Source organism: Perca fluviatilis, chromosome 12 (assembly GCF_010015445.1).
Source record: "Perca fluviatilis chromosome 12, GENO_Pfluv_1.0, whole genome shotgun sequence".
NCBI lineage: Eukaryota > Metazoa > Chordata > Actinopteri > Perciformes > Percidae > Perca > Perca fluviatilis.
The window spans coordinates 22,666,575-22,684,994 of record NC_053123.1 but is presented as its reverse complement, the minus strand read 5'-3'; the positions used below and the strand labels follow the sequence as shown (position 1 = coordinate 22,684,994).

General features: G+C 39.9%; 1 protein-coding gene across 20 annotated transcripts in view; it reads right to left on the bottom strand.

Annotated features, from left to right (window-relative positions):
- Positions 1-16,689, bottom strand: part of mycbp2 (MYC binding protein 2) — a 62,118-nt gene extending 45,429 nt beyond the window's left edge. For 19 of the 20 annotated variants that reach the window (XM_039817880.1, XM_039817885.1, XM_039817890.1 and 16 more), the window contains exons 1-14: positions 15,959-16,689; positions 13,680-13,755; positions 9,872-10,087; positions 8,264-8,417; positions 7,798-7,994; positions 6,428-6,670; positions 5,679-5,750; positions 5,198-5,294; positions 4,950-5,023; positions 2,772-2,910; positions 2,503-2,579; positions 718-922; positions 428-592; positions 81-239 (exon numbers count right to left, since the gene is read on the bottom strand). In XM_039817880.1, coding sequence (XP_039673814.1) covers positions 81-239; positions 428-592; positions 718-922; positions 2,503-2,579; positions 2,772-2,910; positions 4,950-5,023; positions 5,198-5,294; positions 5,679-5,750; positions 6,428-6,670; positions 7,798-7,994; positions 8,264-8,417; positions 9,872-10,087; positions 13,680-13,755; positions 15,959-16,230 — 2,146 coding nt within the window. In that variant the 5' untranslated portion in view covers positions 16,231-16,689. The remainder of the gene's footprint in view (positions 1-80; positions 240-427; positions 593-717; positions 923-2,502; positions 2,580-2,771; positions 2,911-4,949; positions 5,024-5,197; positions 5,295-5,678; positions 5,751-6,427; positions 6,671-7,797; positions 7,995-8,263; positions 8,418-9,871; positions 10,088-13,679; positions 13,756-15,958) is intronic. The other variant, XM_039817897.1, reaches the window with a different exon arrangement.
- Positions 16,690-18,420: the final 1,731 nt, after the last annotated feature.

Sequence of the window (18,420 nt, the reverse complement as noted above, 5' to 3'; positions counted from 1 at the left end):
AGTTTGAGTGTAATACAAAGGCAATGTACTACACAATATACAGTTTGTTGTCATGTGTATTAGTTTGTCCATCTACTCACCTTTCCCTGCCTGGCTCATGGATCCAGTGTCTCTGCCACACTGGCCCTTGTTATTCACCCCAAATGTCCACACTTCCCCGCTCTTGGTCAGAACACATGTATGGGCCTTACCCATGGCAACCTGAGTTACAGACTGACCTTTCAGGTCTGTCACCTGGCCTGAGGACAAGAAAGTAACGATAATAAAGAACGTGAATAACATGGTTTCCAACAGAGAAATATTTATAGATGTATATAGCTTGTCTTTAATCGGTCTTCATCAAAGCAATAGCAAAGAAAAAAACTGATATCGCATAGAAATTCCCTCAAGTTGAGAATTTGAAATAGCCTTGTCCCTGTCAACTCACAAGTGCTGTCACTGTAAATAGCATCTTTGCCAAACATGTAGAGCTCTCCATCCTTGGTGACAATGCTGCTGCTGCCATTGTTACACGCTGTATACACTGCTGTCTTGGTCTCTAATTTGATCATCTTCTTGGGCTTGTACGGCTTGGGCTGTCTGCGACTTTTAGCTGCAAAGAAAAACAACAAACATCACCTTTAGGACTTCAACTGAGATGGCTTTGATTCTGCTTTTAATAAAAAGTTGAATAGATTGAATTGTTGAATGTTTGCCGATAGTTTGAGATTGTCTTACTGGACTCGCCATCCTCTCCCTTGCTGGCAGAGCCTGTAAAGAACACACTTCCATCTTCGGCCACTAGCAGTGCATGAGAGCCATCATGGCCGACTGAGAACTGAACAATCTTGGGAGACTTTGTAACGGGTAATTCCACCCATTTCCCTGCAGATGGGCCACCCTGCTTTATACCCAGGCTCTGGTACTTTCCTGTGTAGTAAATCTGTGAGGGGAAGATGAGAAAAGAAGATCAAAACACAAAATTTGAAATAGGATCAGGAATAAGAAACAGTCTTCTTAGTGGTCATTTATGAGGAGTCAAGGATCTACAGTATATCCATTTTGTTGGACTACGCGGTGTCAAACGTTTAGCCAGGGTTACTTTTTTCAGCAGACAGCCCAAAATCTTTTGCTGAAGCCCACTGTGACAGCCAACATCTATGCTGCACCATCACAGTGTTCTTGGTGAAATGGATGAACCTGTGTTTTTAAAGAATAGCTTTTATTAAGCAGTAATTTTCAGGCCTTAGTCCATGTCTATAGTATTTTAACAATTCAAACAACATGGGTAAATTTTGATAATGCATGTACAAGGCTGCTGCTTATAACTCATATCATCTGACATTCACTTTGCAAATTACATAATCACAACAGCATTGCATACAGAACAAACAGTAACTTATTGACTATAAACACTGGACCTTTGACTCTTTTCTCTACAGCACGTGTCTAGCATATTGTCCAGCCAAAGTGATAAGTGAACTTTGAGCCAAGATACAGGTCAGCTCCCCTATTTTTACCCATCCAGTCTGGGTTAGGGTAATCTGCAGATAAAGTGTGCTGTGAGATTAGGCCTCTACACAGACACAAAAATGTGCCACAGGCAACTGCCCTGGGCTGCTATCTACAAAAGAGGCATGCTGCACCACACCTACAGTACAGACACACACAACCACACCCTCCACACACACCCACAAACTACATAGTTAGCATTCTCATTTTTCGAAGACCGTCTGCTTAAAAATGTGGGATATATTCTTCAGTAAGGCACTGCTTCCCGACAGCGATTGGGCCTACTTTGCTCGATTACAGACCCTGCAATTGAACCCTGAGTCAAGTAGTATTCTGAGTTGATTCGTCTGTACACAGACACAAACAAAATATATATATATGCCGTTTACTCTACCTACATTAAAATGTGTTCATACTTGTTATTTCATGTTTGTTTCTCTAGTACATACATGTTCACAAACACAGAAAGCTTTACTTGCAGTGGGTCCTGGTGAAAGTGGACATTATATTTTAGGTCAGACCTACTGCTTAGCTGGGTGAAATATACTATTCCAGTTATTTAAGCAGAGGTATCACTGTATCAGCTCAGCGTGCATAAAACCACTAATAAGAGTTGGGTTCAGAGCACAATAAACAGTGCAAAAACCATGAGACATCCAAAAACACCATCCAAAAATGTAAAAGGCAATTTAGCCTAGAGGGCCACCAAATATATACAAAACTAAAATGCATGTATTATTGGTATGCTTTAGTACAGCCTGATCCTAGGAAAATCTGACTATAGCTAACTACATACAGATGTTATGAACAATGGGCTTCATGTGGCCAATGTGACAAAGAAGGAAGGAAAGGCATGCAGAAACACAATTAATTTAGAGCTTTTTCCCCAGGCTCACCTGGGCTGTCATTAGCAAGACAAAATCTGCTAAAGCTCAGCAGTTGGATCTGTTCCAACTTTAATTTTTGTTAAACATTTTAGGCACAACACCAGAGAAGATTTTTCACTCTCACCTTTCCTGAAGCAGTTTTCATCAAAGCAAACTCCCTGCCTGCTCCAAGCAATGCTGCCTCTTCATCAAAGCCTGTGCCTAAGAGAACAACATACTATTTAGAGCCAGATACACAATACAAGGTTGTTCCTTGTGTTCCGTGTTTTGAATCATTTGTGACACATTTACAACCTGGTAGACACACACATAGTATGGAATGCCTCTCAAAAGTGTATATATGCATACTACCCACAGCCTCATACAGATATAAGAAAAAATTTTGTCACTTACTTATGATGTGCAGATCCTTCTCGAGGTCAAATAGAGAGATGCCGCAGGCATGCAGACATTTCCTTGCCAGCTTCAGCTGCAGTTCCTGCTGCAGGGCCGGGTCTGAGCTCATAGTATAGATCCGCACCACAAAACCATCCTGTAGGAGTCAGGGGCCAACAGGAGGAAACACAGTTTAGTTTTACAACTTAACACTGCTACAGTGGCACTTAGGGTTCATCTAACAATAAAAAAAACATCCCGCATCACCTCACTGAATGTGACAATCAGAATCAAATATACTGATTTGTTTTCTTGCAGAGAGTGACAAGATAAGATTTATCAATCTACAGAGGGTGTGGCTTGGCGTGTATACACAAACAAAATCCGTGCATACATTTTTTAATATTAATGGCAACTCTAAACCTCAGCCATGTCAGTGTTAATAGCATATATCTGTATCATATATAACATACACCATAAAAGGGTGTGACATATATCCACAACTCACACACTTTTACTCAATACAGAGGCACATATGGCAACTGCCAGAGATGTGGGTTAGTCAGACTGCAGGGGATGTGGCTGAAAAGGACCATTTACAGGGGAGGAACAGAGTAAAGAGAAGAACACAACAAGGAAATAATTGGGAGACAACAGGGATATATAAAAAAGGATGAAGGGTAGCATGGGGATGGTCTGGTTTCCACTGTGTGGTAATGATGACACACTCATCCATTGTGCTTTGATTCCTGCAGAGCAGAGCCACTCAAATCATTAAATAAGCACCTCTTTGCTCTGGCCAGTACTACCACCACCCCTTGACTTTTCCTCCATACACATTACCTTCTTATTCTGACTATCCCCTTGACCTCATACAGTTTACCCACATCATCCTCTGCCTCATCTTCCCAGCATCTGAAACCCCCTCATTGTGCATCTCCCATAGTTTTCCTCAACCGTTGAGTGGTCTGCGCTGTGGTTGCATTTGCTGGCTGCTCACTAAAAATGCATGCAGCTTCTGAGGACTTCCCCATCCTCCCCCCCATACAGTATCCCACCCCCTTGATTAGCCTAGAAACTGCTATCAGGCTTGCTGCAACGGCAGATATATGGATTTCACATCTTCCCCTCCCCCCACTCGCATTACACAGTGCTTATGCAATTAACTGCTTGGAAGACCAAGCTCTCTGGAGAATACCCACAACTGGTGCCACTGCCCTCACTGCCACACCCACATATACAAAACACATACATACATATATATATATATAAAAAAAAAAAAAAAAAATATACACACATATATATATATATACACACACACATATATATATATACACACACACACACATATATATATACACACACACATATATATATACACACACACATATATATATACACACACACACACACACACACACACACACACACACACACACACACACATATATATATATATACATACATACATACATACATACATACATACATACATACATACATACATACATACATACATACATACATACATACATATATATGTATGTATGTATGTATATATATATATGTGTGTGTATATATATGTGTGCAGTGAGCTCAACTCACGGCAAGAGGAACAACTACCTTTATTTCTACTGACAAAATATTAGTTTTTTTATGAGGGAAACAACACAAGAGAGCATACTCAGTTGCACAATATGAAGAAGATGACAAATGATGTAAATGCACTAGTGTGTGTGTTAACAACGAATAGCCACGTACAAACATCGTCTCAAACATGGACAACAAAAGCTGACAAACATATCTCTGTGAGACTGAGATTAACTCTATCAGCCCATGACTTGGTGTGGTTCAGGACAACTAAGTCAATGACTATTCAAGTATTTTAAACCTGACACACATGCTGGACTGCCTGCAGGAAGTTTATAAGACGATAAATGCACATAAGTGCATAATAAACTGATCTCTTTCCACCGTGCTACCAGCAGACATGGGCAGTACAGGTGAGTTTCATTTCTAAGTTCTTTAGTGTTTCAAAGTTTCTAAGAACTTCTGAAAACACTGAAGTTTTCCCCAACTGATACGGATAAAATTTTACATTTAAAAATGTTCTTCCTATATCAAGTTGAGCCAATGAAAGACAATGCATGTTATATTCATGGTGATGAGGAGTTTTAGCAGGACAATTAAACTTACATCTTTGCAGGCTGCGATCTGGTTGATGTACTCTCCGTCTGTGAAAATTATGTTTTGTCCATCTGAATTTTGACCTACAAGAGAAGCAAAGTGACAGTAAATATATGCAATACTTTCTTAGTTGGAATTGTGATAACTCGAAGGAGATGTTTTTTAAATAAGCCAAAAAGAGTAAAAGTATTTAATAAATTAAAAAAAAATTTTTTTAAATCAATTTAAAAAAAAAAAAAAAAGTATTATCTCGGCACCTGGCATGGTGACAGTCCCCTCATGCTCCAGAGTCTCAGGGTTGATCTTGATGGCCGACATTGTGTGGTTACTTGTGTCCCGATACAACAAGTAGCCCTGAAGACACAAAACAAACACTGCTGCTGATCGACCATCAGTAAGGACTATCCCTAACTGAAGCCTTAGCTTAGCTTACTTAGCCATATTGTTGATAATGATAAAGATGATACTCTTACAGTATTAGTACTTTGAAATGTATTCCCTGTCACAGTCATCAAGAACAACACATCAGCCGTTTCAAAAACAATGTCTACAGCTGTTAAGATTCATGAGTCCAACACCAAACTAAGCACTGACTAAAATTACCAACATAACTGAAGTCATAGTCAATTCTTAGTTTAAAGGGGCCTGAATTATTTACGAACTCAAAGCCTTTTAAAAGCCAATTCACTCAAATGTCCAGTATGTGAGGAGCATATTGATGAAAGCTCCACTACATACCTGAGCAAAGCCCAGCCATGATCTCTTCTCCTTTCGATTCCTGGTACGAGACGTGGAGTTGTACACGTGGCCCTGTGTGGCATTGAGAACACATGAGCAGACAACAACAAACACTGAAAAACCTTAAGGTAATTTTGGCAAATGAAACATTTGCAGACAATTACAAACACTGGCATTTAAAGTGGGCAGAAACACACAAAAAAATGGTTGTATTTAACTACTATCTAAGTAATCAACCTATTTAAAGCAAGAGCATTTTGTTTTAAAGCAGTAGTATAGTCTTGTAGCACTGTTTTCTACTGCCAACACAAAACTACTGCTGCTGGAGGTATTTCGGTTATTTAGCCTACCCTCATTGATATAAATGGGTTGGGAAAAGAATACAAACACCTGTTTAAACACAGTTGAACAGCACCACAAACTACATCCTCCAAAAATGTCCATGAAGTTGAATCAACACATCTCTAAAACCTTTAGTTCAACAAATACCTCACATTATAATCTTCATGATAGGAAGGATGTATTGCAGGACTGTATTAGACTGCATTAGGTTTAGCTAGGTGTACCTAATAAACTGGCAACAGAGTATACAGATACTGTCCTGTGAAAACCCATGCATCTCTAAAACCTCAACTTTTCCTGAGCCATTTTCTCAACCCATAAACCCATCTAAATCACTAAATTAACATATCACCAGATATGGGGTTATTACTTGACAGTCACAGCATGCAGCTTAGAGCGTTACATACCCTGACGGTGCCACTGTATCCAGAGCCCACTTTGTAGAGTCCATCTTTGCAGAGCAAATACAGGAAGGAGCCATCAGTCTGTAGAAGACAGCGCTCATCCTCGTCAATGGCCACCTCTTTAAGGATCCACTTGTTCATCAGGGCCGCGCGTTTGATGCCATTCCCAAACCAATCCTGGATTTGAATCTTTCCCACCAGGACAGCCTGTACACTCCTTTGTAGGGCGTTCAGTATGGTGGGCACCTGGTGAGATTTAGGACGACACGGAAGGTGATGAAAATTAGAAGAACAGCAAACCTTTAATGTGACATAGTGGGGTGCATTTTGTGAAGTAGACCACGCACCAGGTGGGAACTGGCTTTACCGCTAATTCACACAAATTTTCATATTAGTGACGGAGACAGTGGTTACTGTACCTGCATATTTGCCCTCTTCTCATTCTGCCTGAATGCATTTTTTAACACACATTCCTCACATCCTTTATGACACACACCGTTGATCTCACCATTCACACACATGCAAACAAACACACATCACATTGTGATGATTCACAGTCCAGTCAATGCCTAAAAGATGAAGAACCAGGGAAAAAAAAAAAATAAATAAAACACACAGGCCTACGTCTGTAGGGGATAAATGTGTGAGGCTGAACAGTCTCTCTGCAGCCTTGGCCAAGTGTAGTAATTCTATCTGTATGCAGGTAAAGGTGAACTATTTTTATAGTCACACAGCCTTACCACACAATAAAATTAAGTGTTTACAGTTTAGGTTACTCCCAAATGTTTCGCAAAGAGTATTTTGGATATAAAGCAGAAGCAATAACAAAATCTGAGAGAAAGAAACCAAGATAGGAGAGAGGACAAGCTAAACATCAAAGCCAACAAAAGACTAATTGGCGTAAGAATGTAGGCAGGGTAGAGACAGAGAGGCTTGACATTTTCCAAAACTCAATTTGTGCTGTCCAGACTCTGCCCTGAGTCTCTCTGCTCAGGGAAGGAAATGCATGGGGGAGCCAGAGGTTACTTTATCCTTCTACAATGATTCACTCTGGTGATTTAAAGCATTTCTTCTAATCTGAAGGGGGAAAAAGTAAATGGATAATAGAAATGTACAAATGTACAATTTCCTGGTGGAGGTGGTTTAAACATAACAACTGAAGTTAATTTGGGGATGTAAGAACAATGTCATTCCAGCTTGTGCTTCAATCGAATACAAGCATCTGGAAATCCTCTTCCAAGATAAAGATGTCTGTTCAACATAAGCTAGTGATCTGAACTGGTGATCAGTACAAAAATAAGATGAAGAAAACACAGGCAATTGCCTAGACAGATTGCCAAATGCTGTCTAATTTGTTGAAATTGGTTAATTACCTGTATCGTCTGGCAGGCGTGGCTGCCGTTGTTGGTGAGGATGGCAGAGACAGCCTGCAAGATTTTGCCAGTGTCTCCCCAGGCCACCACCAGACTGAAGAGGCAGGCGCAGGACAGAGCAGTGATGGCCTGTCCCGTCGGGTCGTTGGGCCCTGTGCTCCGGACCGTGGTCTCCAACAACAACTGGAAAAGAGACTCTGAAGAAGCATACAAGTGGTGGGCAGATTAGAAATTTGTGAAAATTGAAACATGAGAGTGCTGTGTGTAAATCAGGCTGAACAAAACAAATTGAAATATAATGCAGTCCAATACAACACAGCAACTAACTATTACAGCCTAAAAATGATCATTAGGTTGCAACAACATATCTTTTGACAGGGGAAAATAAAACGGAACATTTTAAGCTTCACAAACAAAGATTTATTATTGCATTGGATTGTACACATGCACGCATTTTTAGCCTTACCCAGCACATCAGGAGGCTCAGTCTGAAAGCCCTCAGGCTGTTGTCCCTGCAGCATGTCCAACAAGGCCTGCAGGCTACGCAGGCACAGTGAGGGGTGAGAGAACCGAGTCTCTTTTATCAGTTCAAATACCCCACACAGGCCAATGCCAATGATCTGCACACACACACAGACAGAAAGAAGCACATTTCTATGAGGTAATGAACACCACGCTTTTATACCAAAGCCTAAGTCTAGCTGTGATGCCACTTTATACAGCAAATAAAGATGAAACATATTGACATTGTGATAAATTTAGTTTTAAAAATAACCATCACTTTCCAGTTTTATACTTGTCAATACTGATGATAAAAATGTCTTCTTTTTTAAAAATAAGTATTTTAAATAAAATTGATAAAATAGGCTTGGACTGGATGTTTTCTTGTAATATTAAGGCATCATCTTCCAACAGTAAAACAACCTACATTTAGCTGGGGGGCTTACAGCATGTACAGTTCTTACCGCTGACTTCAACATCCACTATTAACATTTTGTATAATGACCCACAGGAGAAGAGAGGCTAGCAAAGGAGTTTGGCCCAGAAAAGGATGTCGTTCTCCTACTCTCAGTATGTTGCTTGTTAGTGAATCAAATTACACACACACACACACACACACACACACACACACACACACACACACACACACACACACACACACACACACACACACACACACACACACACACACACACACACACACACACACACACACACACACACACACACACACACACACACACACACACACACACACACACACCTCTTGAAGTTAAAACTAAATCACCCCCAACATAAATCAACAGTAGTCCTGTTTAATTTGTCTGAAAGAGAATAAAATGGATACAGTCATCCTAGTTTACAATAATGACAACTAAAAAAAAGTTAAACGATCCACCTGTGACATTCATTCCAGGATAAACCTGCTAACCAATATGTACAGTTGGCACAAAAGACAGGTTGAAATCAACTCACAATTCTCTAAACAGACATGTACATGCTGTGCTGTCAAACTGTATGAAGGTTTTTCCTGGTGAAGTGAGCAATTCAAAAAGGAATGGGTTTGAGTGCATGAGAGATAAAGAAAAGTGGGTCACAATTTAGTTAATTTGAAGGCATCTCTATAGCCTAATCCTAAACTACATTGTACAATTGGTCATTTACAGTGCCCCTGCTGCCTGACTTGAATGTCAAGCTCACAAGTGACTCCTTAGATTTGTTACCTTTTACAAAGTGGGCGAACACCCATTATCCCTTAATTCTGCCATTATGGCATAGAACCCAAATCCTTTGACACACTGCCTCTTAGATGCTTTGGTGTTATCTGTTCAGCATGGCTTGCTACTACTTTCTTCAACAGAGCAGATGTTGTAATCCTCACAGGAAGGGGGTATCAAACCTCTGGTAAAGTGACTCAAATGATCAAAACAATAAAATGGATGAGCCGTACACATAAGCCCAGGGAGATGAAGGATTGTTGCATCCCTCAGATAAAGGGCACAGGCTGGCTCTCGCCTTGATACCAAGCGCTGCCAGCACCACATCAGCAGCCAATAACACTCCCTGTTCATACCTTTGGCAGCTTCACGGCTGGCTCGCGGTACTCTTCCTCCTCCTCACTGTCTGAGTCGCCGCTCTGCACCGAGCTCCTGGAGGCCAGCACAAGGGAGGCCTCTCTTTGCTGCCAGTCCAGCACACAGTGCCGGACGTTGCAGTAGACATTGAATGCAGATGGGTTGCTGTGCAGCTTGATGTCCGGCACGCAGAGGGCTCCATCTAGACTGTCGGCCTGTGGAAAAACAGAGAGTGGAGCTGGTCAGCAAGTATGATATCATTTGGTGCAATGATAAGCTATTTAGCACACCTTATAGTTGTTTATGAACAGCAATGCCAATTCTGTCAAAGTAGGTCTAATTGTAAGGAGCAGGAATGGAACCGATCCAATACTGATATCGGGAAGATACCGATTCAAGAAGCTGGATCTGGTATTGTGACAGAGGGCTGAGAAAAATGTTTGCCCCATTGTACTGCATAGACAGCCTAGTTTTATGGAGAGAAAAAAACAACTCTGTCCTCCGGTAAAATACTTATTTAAGAGAAATCTAAATTGTACCAAAGATTTACTATACAACAAGCAATGAGATGAAAATGAAACAGTTGATTTTGTTTTAGTAGATAAGAAGGCAGGCGACAACTGATTAACCAGCATGGCAAATTTGAGCCAATCTTTAGCTATCTACTGAGAGTTTTTCCCCTAATAATGGTTTTCTGTGGAGTTGCTCCTTATCCGAATTGAGGGTCTAAAGATAGAGGGTATAGCATTTTGCACAGACTGTAAACAAATAGGACAAATGCTAGTTTGGGGCTAATTCAAATTTGGGGTCTAAAGGTTCATCACTACAAGCAACCCCTTGCACATTGTGAGTATACCCTCATTTAAATATAAATGATGTAGAACAAGGAAAGAGTTACAATAAATCATTACAGCAAAGCTTAAGTGCTTAAATCCAAACTGTCATTATGATCAGAGAAACTAATTGATAAGCTCTCTCCATCCCACCGAGCAAGTCCTTTTTTAACTACATACAGTCCTGAGACAACCTCTAGAGAATCATATTGATCGATTGTGCCTCTCTTGCAGTGTTGCGCTTTTGGCATCACAATCTTAGAGGGTGATGTCATCTATTTGGGGAGAAAGGTCATTCATTCTCAGCTCAAACCAGTGGGGAGGGTATTTACTCTCCTCTCATCTAAAAGTACTGTCTACTGCTCTCTGCCTTGCTGCTTAAGTAGCATTTGTGACCAAGTGACTGGACAGCATTCACAAAGGAGCACTTTTCCTGGAAACACAATTTTAAACCTAGAGATGCTATAATAACCTAAACCCATAAAGCAAGCCAGAGAAAATGAGTTTCTTGTGACATGACAGCAAAACAAAAGGGTGGCGTAGAGACCAAAATACTGAATGATCAAGCTTAGCATTTGATTGGACAGGTTTCATAGAGCGGACAGTTCCCAATTTCAAACTGAACACATCATCAGAAACTTGTCATTGAAAGGTACACTTTCAAGCCATGTCATGATACACATTAGCAAAAGGCAGACAAAAATATGCAAAGCCCAAAGATGTGCTGATGTTTTATGGTTACTTATCACTTTATAATAGCACCAAGCCATAACCCACACATGCTGCTCATCTGATGGTTTTCTTTTGTGTTATTGTCTGCAGTTCACTGATGATTTAATGGCCATCTAAAAGCTTTAAAGAAGGCTGGTGTAGAGTCCCTGACCGCAGACCGCTACACATTTTAGACTGCTGGCTTTATGGAAAAATAAGGAAAAAAAGAAGGAAAGTGCTGTCTTCCATAGCAGAGGCTCAAGCTGAGTGATTGTTAGTTTGCACCACCATATCAGATGGGTAAATCGCTGTACATTTATCTTTAGATAAACTGATGCTTAGCGTTGTGACTCGAGTGAAACACTAATGCTAATACCTGAGAGGCACAAACTGGGGCTACTATCACTCATACTTAATGGCAATTAATTTAAATTCCACAATCAATGCTTTTTAATTTGTAGTTATTCCCTCCATTTTAAATTTTTTTTTAAAGTGAAATGCTGTACAATTTTATTCAATTGACACATTTATTTTGCTATCTAATCCACAACATCATTGTTCTCTGTCATATCCGTTTCAGTTTACCCAGGCATTGCTTTTAATGTACCATAGGTTATGAGTACATCATATTCAATTCGGTCTCTGAAACACATTATGTTCATATATATAGGGAGTAGTGCGAGATATACAGTATATATATATATATATATATATATATATATATATATATAGCTAGGTAGGTTTTAGATTATATTATATAGATATTCTATAGTTTTCTGATATTATTCTATTGAATCTATCATTTGGGACCATTAAGTAGTTATTATAATTACAGTTAAAAAGATACATTACACATCTGCTCATACACAAGAGGTTACATCACCATCTTCATTAGGATGATAAGTGTTTATGCTCTGTCTTTTGTTCTGATTCCACTTTTACATGCTTTTAAGCACAGAAGCAGACAAACAGGGAGAAGAGGCTCTTTCAAACCACACTCTTGTCTGAAGCCGGCGTGAGAGGCGTGACAGAGCAAGAGTGAGCACAACACATACAAATACAGCATCCCAGCCTGTGTGACTACCCACGTTTTTATGCCTGCCTGCCTGCCTGCCAGCCTTTTCCATTCTCTGTCTCTATAGAAGATCTTCTGCTGATCCAGAAGAACATTGACTCACCGAACAAGTCAACCTGAAGAGAACTAAGCGGACGAGCACACTCTACTTTGTATTTCCTGTCTGGAATAGTTTTGAGGTAAAAGATGACAAAGCAGTAGAGCCTCTGTCCTTCTATGGTACTATCACATTAATCTCTCTTGCCTTTGCCTGCCAAGTAGCTGGAAAACAAATCAGTGTAATAAAATTAAACCCAAACACTGGCTAATAATATTACAGACCAACCACAGAGCAGGCTACTCTCGCTTTCTTCGAGAAGAATAGCAAGGAAATGAGTCAATATAACATGAGTGGATGGTTTTGTTATCATAATTTGAAGATTTTGTTTTTTTTGAAGACAACTAGTAAATTGATGTTGTCCAGGCAAAGTCTACAGCAGAAACAAAAACACAACAGCATCCACTGATACAGACTAGGTTCCCTTTTTTGACGAAGGAGGTAGGCAACTGTTGCCGTGGAGATGTGGAACACATTAGGTCGCTCGGCAACAGGCCATCATGCACTAGCCAGAACCACTCCCATGTGTCTCACTTTCTGCCTATCCACCTCTCCAGCTTCGTGTGTGGATGGGCTTTCTGGCACCGGACCAGCCACAGCCAAAGACAATAATGATTCTGCCAAACACCTTCAGGATTTCAAACAATCTTACCTTATCTTGAATCTTATCCTCAATCTTTTAATTTAATTCAGTAGAGAGTAAAAACCAGCTGCAAGGATTTATCAGTGCATACCAAAATAATACATGTACATATTTAATTAAAATGTTTTAAGCAGTACCGAGAATGTTAGACATGACTATGCCCCACTAATAAAAAATATTGGACCTATTTATGATTTAACACTGCAACTATTAACATTGTGTGGTGTTATGTATTGTGTATTTATCAAGAGGCATATACAATTTAGATTATTTTATAAAAATTGTAATTGTTTGAAAACAGTGGCCATTTTACAATGTAGTCTTGGTTTTACAAACCCTCTGAACATATGTATTAAACATATCTAAATATAAATACAGCAATCCGTAGCATCACATAGAAGAAGAAGTCTAATATTGTGTAACAATTGTCAGACAATACGTATCTTACCTTTGTTCTTGATTTGACTTTTGACTTGACCCTCTGTCGCCTTTTCAGTTTCTTCTTACTTAAAGCCTTCTTTCCCCTGAAAGCATAGTGATTGCTCAGTATTGCAAAATATACTGTATTGTGTGCTTAGGCAATGGTTACACTCAAACACATAGCATAACATTTAAGACATTTTGGTTTATCTTATCAAAATCTTTATTACAAACATGATGATGAGAGGAGAATGGGATGGAAAGCTCCTTGTCGTCAACACATTATTCAAGCCAGAAAAAACTAATCATTCATCCTTTCATTTGTTTAGAATAGCTGGTAAAATCTTGAATCTGTGCCAGGTAATGGCAATCTCACTTTTACTTTCAGCCTACATTTTATGCAGCTGGCAAGGTTTATGTCCTTTGAAGTGCAGTATACCATTCAGATGTGTGTAGCAGGTGTCACCAGATTCAGTGTCACTCGTCTTGACATTTTGATGCTTACTCTCTATGAAATCTGTGTTTTGCTTTGGTTTTTTATGATAAATTTCAAAATCAGGTGGCCCATGACAAGTGCTAGAAACCAAAAATAGAATTACTACTACTAAAAAAAGACAGCCAATGCATGAATTAGTAAAGACTTATTAGTCACTACTAAATGCAGAAAAGCAATACATCTTAAATTGGCTGTTTTAAAAGGGTTGATAGAATAGTTCTGTACACTTCTTGCTTGAAAAGATTCAACTATACAAACTATGTTTTGTTTCACTATGCAATTCTGTACAGTACGGTCAGTGCACAGTCAAGCCTGGAATTTGAGGGGGAAAAAGTACAGCTTAATTCTATTACTCAAGAGTGCAGCTCAATATTGATTTCTAATAGCTTGTCATCATACAAAAGTAGCTTCAAAGTCTGCAACCCTTTGAGCACACAGTGACACGCTGGGTATTATTAGGCTACAAAAACGTCTGATGTTTTCAATGTTACGTAAATATCAGCAAATCCACAAGAGAGAAAATATGAACTGGTTCTACCTTTAAGGAGCTAAAACAGTTCTCTCAAGTACAATCTGCACCTTATGTACAAGCAACATATTCCACTATAAGATAAACAAATAGAGATTAGCGTCAGATAAGATGGTAGTTCAAAATAACAACATGGATAGGTTGAAACACTAATTGTTGTTTTTGGGGTTTTCGATTTATTGTTCATTTGTATAGACCTATACATTCAGGAGTTGGTTATAAAAACAGCATAGCTAATGTTAAGACACTTCAACAGAATATTGCCCCATGCTTAAAGCAGGTATTGTACATTGAGAGGGGGTGAGAATAACAATTCAGTTTGTAAGGAAGGATGCTGCAATGATCCAGCTACTCAGTCTACAGTCTGTCTGACTGATTGACTGACTGAATGACGTAACTGTATGACTCGCTTAGCTATGCCATAAAAGCAAATGAGTTCATCCAATTCCAAACACATCCTCACCCATACATATCTAGCTAACCTTAACGTTTAAGGCCATTTTGTGTAAGAGAGAAATATGCTCGATTTATTTTGTGTTTAAATGTGGTCATTATCAGCTCCAGGTTCTTGACAAATAAATCGCCGGGTTTACGTTACGTTAAGATAACCTGGGGAAGGGCTGATGCTCCAACCTTAGTAAACGTTAGCTAGCTAGCAGTGACGCCATTGGGCCTAGATACACACAGCTCACTACATCAAATTATATTAAATAACTAACGTTAGGTAAAGTAGAATATACGGACAACGCAAGCAGTGACTCATCAAAAATGTTTAACAAAATTAAAGTATTACACGAGCAGTGAGTTTGTTTACATTTAGCCGGCTATTGCACAAAACAAATTGATTTCGGATACAAGCCGATAGTGCATCGTTTCGAGTAGTTATGGCCCAGGTGGGTAGTGATTTAATTCAGTGACAATGTGTCAATGTTTAGCGAAAACATGTCCTGAGCACCCGGGATGCAAACAACTCGAGCAAGGGTGAACTAACGTTAGCTTAGCTGGCTCCAAGCTAGGGAAGTCGAACCCAAAATGCTACCTAGCAAGCCGACCCCTTCAAGAGGGTGGACCCACATTATGGAGCTCCTGGCACATTGTTTGTAGTTAAACAACTTGTATGGCAAATTTCGACTACCTCAATATCCAAAAATAACAATTAACCTAGATGTAGCTGATGTTAACCGATGTAACGTTACCGCTAGGCAAGGGATAATGTTAGCCTACTGTCGTTAGCTCAGTTAGCCCCACAAATGACAGACCAGCCTCTGCGATATTCACTCACCTTCCTTGATTTATCCCTTGCTCTTTATCATTGATAGCGGTTGTATAGATCCGTCTGTATCTCTCGGCCAGAGCTCGCCCTGAGAGTAAAAGCTGGTACCGAGTCCGACAATCCGACTGGGCTCCAGGTGTCGGACAAGAACCCATTCCCGAACCGATGGTGGAGAGATCGGCTCCTGCTCCAGAAATGACCCTGACACCCAGCCCCATCGACGGCGATGAGGAGGGCAGAATCCCTCCACCGGCGGCCGCTGCCGCAGCAGCACACATCATCGTTTAGGAGAACAATGCATATATCACACAAAAGATACCACAACTTGACAATATCTATCCATCAGATGCAATCCACTTGACGTAAAATCCGGCACGTCACATTATTTGTCCATTCCAGGTTGCAGAAATACCACAATTAGCATCCACGGTCCCCAGTTATTATAAGCGCAAATTGTAGCCTATCTGGTGGTGCAACTACAACGTAGCTACGGTCTTCCGATCCCCGGCCACAGCGTCAACACGGTGCTTGTCTCCTGAAAATATATATATATTTTCAAGCCATTACAAATGTTCTTGTAAAATAGCAAAAACGGCAACGTTAATTTCCAAAAAACGCTTTTTCGTGTTTCGGTTTCATACGTTCCTTGAATATTTCTTGTCCCCAGAGAGGCAGCAACCTCAGTTGGGCTGCCATCTTATCTCCATCATCCCTCCCCTCCCTGGCTGAGTGTTGCGTCGCTAGCATGCCGGGATATTTTCATACGACTAAAACCGGGCGATGCTATCATTGATTATGAATTACCTCCCTGTATGAATATATTCTAATGTATAGTTCCTTTCTAAACTCAAATCAACAATCGTGGAAGGGAAATAACGCGTGATTGGTATAGGAGATAAAACCACAGGCTTTAATACACAGTGTGCACAGTTGGAAGCTGTACATTTAATTTGAAGAGGTACATCCAGGGCTCCTCCCAGGTTGATCTAAAATTGGCACACTGAGATACTTTTAAAGCGATTAAATGCTGTGTTCCCCGCAGAAAGAAACACTAAAGCTCCAGGTTGACCTTTAAAAACAGTGTTGCATTCTGTTGAAGCTATTTTGACTTTATAGCTCATAATTTCTTCTCTGCTATTATCATTTACAATCCATTTACTACTGTTCCATAAATAGCTCAATGTTAGTATTGCACTTCCTTCTCCAGTGACCACTGCAAAACTATGAAATGTTGCCATTTGATCTCAGACATGCCTTCTTAAACAACTCATGTTGTCTTGACTCAAGTCAAGTTTTGCACAATGATTGCAGGCTGCAGCCATCCTTTGATTAGATCAGTGGTACAGTGGTCTTGTTCACTGACAGGCCCCAGCTGAGGCCTAACATAGCTTAATCTGCAGCATAAAATGCTCCTTTTTATGAATATACATGATGTGGTTCACAGTTGGCTTTATCGATGCCTAAAAATCCAATTGCATTAATTGCAGTAAATTTCTATTATACGGAATGTCTCTAATGTTGAAGTTAAATTTAATGGCATATTTTTTTTAAATGTATGTATGTGTGGATGTGCATGCACATATATGAAGAGAGAGGTAGAGAGAAATAGAGAAAGATATGTACACAGGCCCTAGTGGTGCTTTATTGGCTGCCAGGCATTGCAAGGGCCCAATGACAAGAGAGGGGATGGTCTAAGGTCTCTTCTCATAGCAACCCAGGAAGCATTCAGAGATTATCATGCATAGTATCAGAGTGCCAGCATGTATCAGTGATGACAACTGACTCATAAGAATAAGAGAAGAATTTACTATCATAAAACAGAAGGATTTCAATATGAAATATTGGAAGTGAAAAACAGCTCATTTGAAGTATATATTTAAAGGTCCATTGTTGACACGGGAACACTAACTGCTGACATTTGTTGGCCCTCCTTTCCTAGTGATTTTTAGGTAGAAGGTTATGAAACGATTTGGCATTGATTTGTGTAGCCTAAAGATGCAGCCACATTCAGAGGTTGCTCATTTAACCCCTGGTTGTCTCTGCTCTGTCCTGTTACAAATAGAGGGAGGAGGGATGGGATATCTAGCACAAGCATGAGCTGAGATGGCAGAGATGAAATCCAGTTGGTATACACACATCCAGGAAGTCCAGATAGGTTGTTGGAATGATATGAAAGTGTGCCAATGTCATCAGTTATCCTGACACAATACCTCTCAATGTGCTTCAGTTCAGAAATATTAGAGTGATGATGTTCATAAATAAGGGTAGAATTATTGCATCAGTTTGTTTTTTGTTGCGTCTTGACTTTCTCACAATTACCATAATACAACAGGTTGCACTCATTTCTGCTGCTTTGACTAAGTGAAAATTATTCAGGATGTGTATTGCCTTGGGCAACTTGTTATATGTATCTATTATAATAGAGTTGCACAACCAGTATTGTCATTTCTATCATTATAGCTCTAGCACCA